Genomic DNA, 11,070 nt, shown 5'->3' with positions numbered 1-11,070 from the left:
CTGTCCGTCCGTCCGTCCGTCCGCCGCTTTGTTCCCGGAGGATGCGGCGCGCCTAACCCCGGCCGAGGCGGTGGGGCCGCAGCGGGGGCAGGGGCAGCCCTCCGCCGGAAAACTCCGCGCCGCCCTCCTTCCTCCTCCTCCTCCTCCTCTTCCTCCTCCTCCTCCTCCTCCTCCTCCCGCTCGCAGCCCCGGCGCGGAGCGATGCTCTCGGGGCCGGCGGGCGGCGATGGAGCGGGGCGGTAGCGCGGAGCCGCCGAGCACAGCGGCCCCTGGGGCAGCTGCCCGCGGCCCCTGAGCGCCGGCAGGAGGAGGAGGAGGAGGAAGAGGAAGGCCGGGGCAGGCGGCAGAGCGCGGCCATGGAGGAGTGGCGGCAGTGCGGCCGCTGGCTGATCGACTGCAAAGTTTTGCCCCCGAACCACCGGGTGGTCTGGCCCTCGGCCGTGGTCTTCGACCTGGCGCAGGCGCTGCGGGACGGGGTGCTGCTGTGCCAGCTGCTGCACAACCTGTCCCCCGGCTCCATCGACCTCAAGGACATCAACTTCAGGCCGCAGATGTCCCAGGTAGGAGGGGAGCGCTGGGTGGGGAACCCCCCGGAGCACCGGGAGCCCTGGAGCACCGGGATGCGGCTGCTGCTCTGCTCAACTTGGTGGGATGATGGTGGGATGATGATGGGATGGGATGCAATACCGTCTGTTTCACCCCTCCCGGATGAAATGCGGCCGGGAAATTAGGATAAAAAAGGGAGGCTGCGTCCTCCAAAAATTGGAGAGACCCTAAGGGAATGCCCCATAGCCTCTCCCTTTATTGGAATACGGTAAAAGGACTCCTCTGTCTCCTTTTTGGACATAAACCTCTGGTGTTTGTTGGTTAATTTTGCGAACACCGGCAGCCCCTCCCAGGCTTTATCCGCTCGGTTTCTCGCCGGGAAAGGCTCCGGGGCGGGCAGAGAACCCCCCGGGCAGGAGGGAAACATCCCCCTCGTGTTTACAGCCCTGGCGAAACAAAAGCAAATAGCAGGGCTACGAGGAGGAGGAGGAGATGGGATTATTGGGGGTTTTCATGGAGGCGCTGCTTCGTCTGAGATGTGCGGGAGGAGCGGGCGCCGGGACGAAAGTTTGGCTGGGAAGACTCAAAGCAAAATAAATGAATAAATTTATGAAAACACACGAACCTCTAGGGCTCTGTGATCCTGCCCTAAGCATGGCAGGGCAGGGAGCGAGGCCAGAGCAGTGTCCGAGCCCCGGTGCTGCATCCCTGCAGCGGGAGGTGATGGGGGGCTCGGGTCAGGGACCCCAATGCCACCCTTGTCCTGTCCCCTGTCCCCTCTCATCGTGGTTTTCCCATTTGGGTCCTTTAAAAGAGCTCCATCCTTGGAAGTGTTTCCAGTTCTTGGTTGGTTTGGTGGAAGGGGGCTTAAACAAACGGGGAAAAAAAAAAAAAAGAAAGAAAAAAAGAAAAAAGAAGTAAAATCAGCTCAGCTCAGGTTGTTTTGTGTCTGAGGGCTCCGCTGGTGTTTTTGCAAGCTGAGCTGCAGGTATTTGCATGGGAATCGGGAAGTGAAATCGATTAGAACAAACGGAATGGGGTTTGTGCCCTGCCCGCCGGCAGCCCCTGCGTTGATTTCATCTCAGCTCAAGTTCGTTTCAGAGCGCCGGCTTTTATTTTTGAACAACAGGTTCTAGCGGTGAAATTTGAAGGGAAACTTTCTGTCTGTAACTTCGCTGGAGCCTTCAAGGATAAACAACCTCCAGTGCCCGCACGAGCTCGGTTCCTGTGCTGTGAGAGTGAATCCCTCTCCCTTTTTCCGCTGGAGTTTCCCTCCAGGGCGATGTTTTTTTTTCACGGTTTTTTCCCAGTTTGTCCCCTTCACCCAGCAGGACACATCCACGTGTGGCTGCTGTGGCTGAGGAGCTCCCAAATTTGGGGGAGCTTTGCTGTGAGGATGTCCTTGATCCTGCAAAGCACCGGAATGGGAATCCCCAGCCCGCAGTAAATAAATAAAAACACGTCCTGATGCCTCTTCCCAGGGTGGAACAATGCTGGGAGATTTCCTTTTGGCTTTTCAGGCTATGAACTGATCAAACTGTTTTCCGCTCAGGCTGGTGTTTCCAAATATAAACTGCCGTGCAGGAGCTGTGGATGTGGAGGGCTGGAGCTTTCCTAGAACGTGCTGAGAATGGCACGCTGTGTTTTGGGGTTTTTTTTGAGGAAATACTGCAATCCTACAAAGCTAATTTTGGTGCGGTAGTTGCCCTGTGGGGAGTCCAGGCTGGGTTTAAAGATGTGGCACTTGGGGACAGGGTTTAGTGGCAGATTTGGCAGTGCTGGGTGATGGGTTGGACTCGATCCTAGAGGGCTTTTCCAGCCTGAACTCTGGTTCTGTGGAGCCTGGCGTGGTTTGGAGAGGAGGCTCCTGCTGTCCCTGCCCGGGTGGGTGTCTGCTGGTTGAGGGAGAGCTCACAGCCCTGCTGTCTTTAACCAAACTGCTTTCTGCTTATCCCACCTGGCTGCTTTCACAGCTTTAGGGGGCTGACTGGGATGGGTTTGGTGGCCCTGTCTCTGTAAATGAGGTCATTAGAGGGGACCAGCACAGAGCTGAGCCCACAGGACCTGCAGAGCATCCCCTGCTGTGGGAGTGGGTGCTCTGGTGAGGCTCAGCTGATGCCTCAGCCAGGATGGGACCCAGAGTCAGCCTTTATATTTGATGTGTTTGGTGTTCTTTTGGTAATTTTGCTTCTTCCCAGGGTGGTTAAAGGCACCTTCTGCTGCCCTGAGGTGATGGGGAGGAAGGGGCTGAGCCCAACCACAGAGGGGACAAACCCCCCCTGGGATGCCCCAGCCCTGCTGTGGCTCTGGGGGAGCAGTCCAGTGTCTCTGGGCCAAATTTCAGAGGAATTGTGTAGGAATCCATCTCTGTCACCCAGCTGTGATGTGCCCAGACACAGGGTAGGGATGCGTGAGGCCGAGGAACTTCAGAGGCTGTTTTTGATGATAAATGCACATTTTGCCTGGCTGGCTGGACTGGCTAACCAGCTGTCTGCCTCACTAGAGAGCTCATTTTGTTATTAATCAGGTAAAATGCCAGGGGACAAGACACTTGTGCTAGACTTGAAACACCCAGTAATTCTCTGTCATCCACCTTTCCTGCTGAATTAAGTGAGGTGTGCAGGTGTGCAGTGAGAAACAGATTTTTGCCCGAGGTGAGCAGCGTTTCAAAGGCCAGAGGTGAAATCACATCTCTGCAGAGAAACACTTTTAAGATCCAGGCACTTGTGTGTTATTTTTTTAAAATCCTTTTCTGTGCTGATTTGTTTTTCTTTGCAGCTGTTGGAGGTGTGCTGCGAGGTGAGGCAGGGAGGCTGCAGGGACTGGTGTCCCTGTCCTCCAAAAATCTTCCCAGCCTCATAAAACTTCTTGTGCTTGTGCAGCAGAGAGGCCAGACTGCAGCAGCAGTTTAATACATGATGCTTAATTAAATAAATGAGGCAAATCACCCCGTTAGGTTGCAGTCTGAAGTTTGCTTTATTTTCATGTTCAGTTCCAGAGACCCCAAATCTGCTGTTTGGTGGTGCCTGGGAGGATGGGATGACCCAAAGAACTTCCAGAGTGGCCAACAAAATAAACAGGAAAAACAATCTTGAGTCCCAGCTCTCTTCTGAGAGTCGCTGGATGCGAGGCCAGTTTTTGATGGAGTAAAACTTCATTTCTGCTCCGTGCTTCTCTTTGTTTCTGGAGAGCTGGGAAGCGGCATGAGGGTGATTGCCCTCGGTGCTTATTGATCATTATGTCTGTGGCTGTGATTGGATTTCTGGGGATGTCGTTCAGGGTGATTTTCCAGGCAGCTGGGAGAGCAGTGATGCAAAGGACATTTGGAATTTGCAGGTGGGAGCAGAGGTGGGAGCCCTCTGCTTTGCATTCCCTGCCCCAGAGAACCCCCAGAACCCCACTCCTCTCCCCATTCCCCCTCCTAATTCCAGTCCTCTGTCACTGTGTGTTCTTGGGAGTGAGACAGAGATCTTTAAGCTTTACATTTCCATCAATAATTAGGTTTGAATCTTAATTTTGTTAAATCTCTGGTCAAATACAAATTAAATGACTCTCCACTCATGTTTCAGCACAAAAAAAAATATGTGCAATAAAACACCTGCATGTTTGGGTGAGGTTGATATTTGGTGCTATGAATTTTGTGAGGTTTTCCTTTTTTCTTTTCTTTTTTTGGCATTTTTCTTAGATAAAATTAATCCTTCCTGACAGGGCCTTGGATGTGTTTGGAGGTGGGCAGGGAATCCTGCTGCCTCCCAGGAGCAGAGAGCCTGTGGGGGCTGCATCAGCTGTGCCAGACACTTTGCAAGTTGGGGATTGGATCAGGAATTATCCAGGAAAACTTGGGGATCTGGGAGTTTCCTGCAGGGTTCCAGATCTCTGTCCCTCCTCTGCTTCAGTCTCATCCCTCGTGGGGATGCTGTGAAGGGCATTTCTGCTCCCAGATTTTTCAGCTGAAGGGAAATGGGTTAATTCAAGGGACAACACCTGGGAAAGAAGCAATAACCCCCCAAATCCTGCCCCACTGCCCTGCCCTGGCTGTCTGAGCAGCTGCTGAAATCTCTGTGGCTTAAGAGAGGTGGAAATTGGTGCCTGCACAAAGCTCTGGTGGTGTGATTTAACATCAAGCCTCCCACGGATATCACACTGCACTCACCCCCCATCAAAGGCTGGTCTGGCACTGCTCAATATCTTCATTTTCCTGCTCCAGAACCTCCTGGATTCTGGCAGGGAAGCAGACACGGGTTGAATGTGCTGGTGGGTGCGCCGAGTTGAAGTCAGCAGTAATGGCCAGCTCATTAAGGATTCCTGTTTGGAAGCACATTGACATCTCTCCGGAGGGAATCCAGCCCTCCCTGCAGCACCTGGAGGTTTGATTGGGGCCCTGGAGGCTGATGAGAGGCAGCAAACCTAATTGGAGTGGTGGCTGGGCTGCCCACTGCTCTGCTGCCAGCCCCACACCTGCCTGAGCTGTCACTTTTACCTGCTGTTTTTTCTCCATTTCCACCAAAATCCTGTTTATTGGTGATGGAGGTGCTGTGACAACTTGGGAGCAGGTGGCTCGGAGCCTCCCCCAGGTACAGGGGAGGTGGAGGATTTGGGGCAGGTGATTTTTCACAAGGATTTGGGGTTTTTAACGTGCCACTTGAAGGCTTTATAGCTGCAGTGCTTGTAATTGCTTCCATATGTCGTGATAGTAGTTAAATATAATTCAGTGTTATCAGAGCTGGGTGGGTTCTTTGAGTAAGGTTTGTGTAGCCACTCTTGATTTGCCCTGCTCAGCTCTGCTGGCTTTTTTATTTACTCTCTGCTTCTTTGAAACTGAGTTCTGTTCCAAAAAAAAAAAAAAAGGCTGTGAAAAATGGCCTGGTTGCATATCCCTGTTTACTGTGTCTCACTGACTTCCCGTTGGGATGTGCTGAGCCTCACAAAGGGAAGAGAGGGAAGAAAGGTGCTCTGTGTGTCCAGCCAGCCTCGTGAGCTCCTTGCAGAGCAGGAGCTGTGCCACTCTTCCTGCCCAGCCCAGCTCTGCATGCCAAGCAGAACCCTAAAGCCTTCTGTCAGCAAAGGTGGGACCCTCTGAGCTTGAAGGATCCAACTTGAACCTGCAGCTGAAGGCTCATAAATATTCTGGTGGGGCAGGAGAAGGTGGAGGGTGTTGGATGGATGCTGTGAGCTGTGCCAAGCAGCCTGAAAAGCAGTGAAAACTTTATTTATTTTTTTTCCACGCTCTTGAATGATTGATGAGAGCTAAATACCTGCATTAAACACCTACCAGCAACAGGCTCTTGAATGAATAGATGCCTTGAAAAACACAAAGCCACAAAAAAAAAAAAAAAAAAAAAAAAAAAAAAAAAAAAAGCGATTTTGTGGGTTTTTTTCTAAGCTGGGACTGGAAGCTGCCTCCTGTCCCTGCTGATGAGCTGTAAAAAATGCTTGGCTGGTCCATCCTGCCCGGGGTGCTGTGCCAGGAACAGGGGGTGCCTGGGGCTGGCTCCCTCCAGAGAGGAGCAGGAGGGGTTTTGGCACTGGCACTGGTTTTTGGCACTGGCACTGCTGGGGCTGGGGCTGAGCTGGGTGAGGAATTGGGGAAATGAGGGAATTTGGGCTGGATTTTGTGGCAGGGCTGAGCATCATCCCCACCTCAGCCTGCTGGGATGGGACCCAGCACCCCGACTTGTGGGTGTGGGAGCCCCAGAGCCTTTTCCTTCAGCTCATCTGGAGCCAGAAGGGACCTGATTTTTGGCAGGGACAGAAATGTTGCTTCAGACTGACCCGAGGGCACATTTTTGATCCAGTTCTTTGTCGTTTCTTAAAGAGCCAAAGCCTTTTCCCGGTGTTGGAGCTCTTCCCCTTCTCCACTTGATTCCCCTCAAGCTGTGTTGAGAAATGGATCAAGTGTGCTCATCCCAAAAATCCCAGCAGCATGCTCCAGGGCTTTTTGGGACAGAGCTGGGTTGGGAGGGTCAGGATCCCATTGATTTACGGTGCAGGGCTGTGGGGGACCTGTGTGGGGTTGGAGAGGATTGATGGAGGGTGGTGGAGGCTGGGAATTGGAGTGAGTTTGGGAATTGGAGTGAGTTTGAGAAATTGGAGTGAGTTTGGGGAATTGCAGTGATTTTGGGGAATTGCAGTGAGCTTGGGAATTGGAGCGAGTTTGAGAAATTGCAGTAAGTTTGGGGAATGCAGTGAGCTTGGGAATTGGAGTGAGTTTGGGGGAATTGGAGTGAGTTTGGGGATGGCAGTGAGTTTGGGGAATTGCAGTCAGCGAGTTTGGCCACACTTCAGGGTACTGAAGACACTCTCTGCTTTGATTTTTAAACCATGGATCCCCCTTCTTTGAGCTGTGCAGCATTTTTTTTCATAAATTTTAATTTCCTCACACCACTCTCAGCATCAATTTGCTCCTTTGGACTTCCAGTGCTCTTAAAACAATCTCGTGGCTCTGCTCCCACCCCAAGGCTTGCTCAGTGCCCACCAGGGTGACCCTGTCCTGTTAATGCTGAGTCCATCTGTCTGCCCAGCTGTCCCTGCAGCATCCTCACACCCCTGGGGCTCCTGGTGACGCTGTCCCTGCTGCCAGGATGAGCCCCAGGATGGAATTTGGGTGATCCCTGTGGGAGCCAGCAGCCACCCAGCTTTTCCTGGCTCATGTCCTGGTGGTTCTGAACCTCAGTGCTCCTTCCACAGGAGGGGGAAGAAGAACCTCTGCTCATTTGCCATCAAAATGCTGTTTTTTGGTGATGCAGGTGCTGTGACAAGGCTGGCTTAATCGCAGTCTGCCTCTGGCAGCTTCAAGCTCAGCATTGATGAAATTGCTTTTGGATTTCCCCTTCAAAAAAAGAAAAAAAAAAAGCCCTGGAGAAAAGTCTGCTTCTAATAAAAGTGATTTTTCCTGCCCGCTTTGTGTGTGCTTTGGGTGCAGCTCAGGGCTCTGCTCACCCCATGGCACAGCCCTGCCCTCCACCCTCAGGATGGGTGTAAAGTTGTGGCACTTGGGGACAGGGTTTAGTGGCAGATTTGGCAGTGCTGGGTGATGGGTTGGACTCGATCCTAGAGGGCTTTTCCAGCCTGAACTCTGGTTCTGTGGATTCTGGGAGGGTTTGCTGTCCTCTGGAGCCTCCCAGGTGCCCAGGGATGGACAGGCAGGGCTGGACTCTCCCTCCTGGCTGCTCTTTGCTGCAAACAGAGTGCAGAGCTGTGTGTGGAACAAATCTGTGCTGCTCTCCAGGCATCTCATCCCCAGCCCTGGGCTTTGTGGCTGTGCAGCTGCTGAGCCTGGGCTTTGCTTTTTTTCCCTGCACGTTTTGTGCTCCTAGGAGTGTTTGTCTGAGGTCCTGGACTAGCCCAGCCCTGGAGTTTAGTCTGAGTTAACAGCAAGGTTTAACCAAGATGCCCTGACCTGAAAGGCTTTTTTGGGGTTTGTATCTGTGATGGGAGTTTGGTGTCTGAGTCCCCTCCTCCCGTGTCAGATGTTTGTGCTCTACCTAAAGCCCCAAGGGCTCCACTGTGGAAGGAATTGTGAAAATAACAGGTGTAGATGAGCTTGCTGGTCAGCTGGCTCTGAAAATAAACCAGTTCTCCTCAGGAAGGTCACTGCAGAGCATCTTTGGCCATCACATTTCCCAGCCTTGCCTAACGAGTCCTGCAGAATAAATTTTTGGGCACCTCTTTGGATCTTTTTGGACACTTTTTGGACATTTTCCTGGAGTCCCCAAGCAGTTGTTTGAGAGCTGCCAGCCCTTCCTGCCCCAGGACAAAGGATGTGCCTGCCCCTCGTCCCTCCTCAGCCCAGCACCCTTTGCTCTGAGGAGGCAATGTGGAATCTGTTCCTGTTTTGTAGCCCTGTCTGGACAGCCAGGATTCAGCTGCAGGAGCCTCCTCTGCCTCCTTGGAAAGCCACCAGCCTGACTCATATCCTGACTTGCTCCTCGTGGCTCTGCAGTCCCTGGACTCCGTGGTACAGACCCACCAGTAAATCAGATTTTATTCACTCTGCTGCCTCTGGCTTTGTCAGGATTGGATTTTCCAGCCTTGCAGGAGCTGGGCAGCATCTCCCATCTCTCCCAGTGCCCTCTCTCAGGCTGTGCTCCGGCTGATGGAGCTGGTTTGGCTCCATCTCCCATCTCTCCCAGTGCCCTCTCCCAGGCTGTGCTCCAGCACAGTTTGGCTTAGGGAGCTGCTGCCAGCTGCCTTTGGATGTGCTGGGATGGCAGGCTGGGATGGCTTTGTCCCTCTCTGGGCTGTCCCCTGGTGCTCCAGCAGGGACCACGAGCCTGTGCCTGCCCCCACTGCGGCCTTGCTTTGGCCCCCAAACCTCCAGGATTTGGTAAATGAGGAGAGGGGGAAGGTTAAAAGGTTCCCACCTGGGAAATCTGCTCTTTCTTCTCAGCATTTGCCTTAACGCTGATGGAGGGGGGAGAAAATCTTCCCTTTTGTGGCACTGATATTTTCTGGTGTGTTTTGTAGTGGTTTGCAGCTCCGTGGAACATCTGGTGTCTGAAGGGGGCCGAGGAGGGAACAGAGGAGGTTTGTGCCCAGGGAAGGGGAGGAGTGATTTGTGTCCAGCAGCACAAACACTGAATTATCTGTGAAATCCATGGAAAATGGGGGCACCCAGCTCCTGGAAAACAAATACCCAGCCAGGCTGGGAGCAGGGCACTTTCCTGATCCCTGCAGGAAAAGCCCAGGGCAGGCTCTGGCACTGTGACTGCCCCACGGGGAGTGTTCCTGCTGCTTTTGCCTTCCAGGAGGAGTTGTTTGGCCCCTTTGGGTTTGTCAGAGCTTGGGATGCTCTCAGAGCACTCAGGTTTATGCAGGATCAGGTTTTTCCTCAAGCAGAGCCTTGCTGCTGAGAGGCTGGGCGTTGTGGCAGAAGCACTGAGAATGGGAGCTAGATCTGTGATGGTATAAATGTGATTTATGTATAAAATATGTGTAAATATGTATATATAAATGGTGTGTAAAAGACATAAATATATTTGTATGTAAATAAAATGGTATTTCTTTAACAGCTGGAGTGTGTGAAACCCTGGAAATCCCAGGCTGAGTGGCATGGCCCCAGGACAGGAAATGTGCACAGCACTGGGACAGGCTTGTGTGCACATTTTGTGTTTATGGGAAGCACTCTCTCATGTGAGTGATCTTCCAAGAAAATCACTGGTGAGCCTTGGAGAGGGGAGGAGGAAAAAAAAAAAAAAAGAAAAAGAAAAAAGAAAAAGACAAGGCTTTTCCTCCCATAGCTGTGGGAGAATTGTGACTTTAAACAGAAAATAAACCAGAAAATTTCCTGCTAAACCCAGCAGAAAAAGTTTATGATCTTCTTTTCCCCTTTATAGATCGGCTTCTATATCTTTATTTTCCTTCTGCTGCTGCAGGGTTTGGGGCTGTTTGCTGGGAATTGCTGCTGGAGCAGCAGCTGTTCTCTCTGGGCTCAGCACTGGCCCTGGGGCTCCCTTTGGTGGCCCTGGGGCTCCCTTTGGTGGCCCTGGGGCAGCAGATGCTCCTCTGCAGGGTGTAAATGGCTTTGTTCTGTGGCTGGGCAGGGCCCAGGGGATGGCAGAGCTCTGCATTTTGGGGACAGGGCGTTTTTGTGGTGTTGTGGCAGCCTCCAGCTCTGGGGTGATGCTCTCAGGACCAGCTGGGGGGGTGTCTTGTAGGAAAAAAAAATAAGTTTTCAAGCTGCAAAATAGACCTAAAAGCTTTGTATTGTCAAGGGGTTTGGGGGCATGGAGCCAGGCCAGCAGGAACCATCCCAGCAGGAAGGCTGGGAGTGCGGGGCTGCCTCTAAAAAGGTGAATTTTTCAGGGTGAAGTTGCAGCATTTGAGGTGTGAAGTTTACTGGGCTGTCCAGCCTGGTCTGTGCTGGGGCTGGGTGTTCAGGGAGGTGTCCCTGCCCCTCCTGTGCATCCCTCCCCTTGGCTCCTCCACTGAGCATCTCCCAGCTGCTGCTTGTGGAGCCCCTGGGGACTGAGGAGTGGGCATGGCCTGAGCACAAAGAATCCTGCAGAAAAGAGGAGTTTTTGAAGGGCTTTCTGAAATAATTTGAAGTTTATTCTGGGCTCTTGCCAGAGGTGAATCATCCCTGAGTGGGTTTGCAGGTCACAGATGTGTTACCTCACTTTAACCCTTCCTCATCCATCAGTTTTGGGCTCCCCAGGGGTTGGGATGCTCACCCTGATTCAGGGGGACACTTCCAAGGGATTTCCCACCTTCACTCCCTGCAGCTTTGGCCACTTGGAGCTGCTGCAATCAGCAGTCTCACCGTTGAGAACTTCACCTGAGGTGCAGAGATCGTGGTCAGGCGCCCTGAGCAGCCAAACCTGTTCCTTTGGTGGGAGGCTGAGAGGCCACACAAACCTTCTGCTGCTCCCCTGCTGCATTTCCCACCCTCAGCGTGCTCAGCTGCACGTCCCCCAAGCTCTCCCCACAAATAAAGAAATATTTTATTTTTCTTTAGAGGTGACAAAGGTTAGAAGTGAATTTTCCTGGCATTGACAGCTGGGTTATCTTGGGGAGGCTTTAATG

At 52.5% G+C, this 11,070-nt stretch overlaps 1 protein-coding gene across 2 annotated transcripts in view; it reads left to right on the top strand.

The window, feature by feature from the left end:
* VAV2 (vav guanine nucleotide exchange factor 2) overlaps nt 1–11,070 on the top strand; it is a 122,606-nt gene continuing 111,536 nt past the window's right edge. For both annotated transcript variants that reach the window (XM_041406870.1, XM_041406871.1), the window contains exon 1: nt 1–560. In XM_041406870.1, coding sequence (XP_041262804.1) covers nt 357–560 — 204 coding nt within the window. In that variant the 5' untranslated portion in view covers nt 1–356. The remainder of the gene's footprint in view (nt 561–11,070) is intronic.

Source organism: Onychostruthus taczanowskii, unplaced genomic scaffold, assembly GCF_017590055.1.
Source record: "Onychostruthus taczanowskii isolate IOZ18803 unplaced genomic scaffold, ASM1759005v1 scaffold25, whole genome shotgun sequence".
NCBI lineage: Eukaryota > Metazoa > Chordata > Aves > Passeriformes > Passeridae > Onychostruthus > Onychostruthus taczanowskii.
Note: the sequence above shows the minus strand (reverse complement) of the source record. Positions and strands in the feature narration are given on the sequence as shown.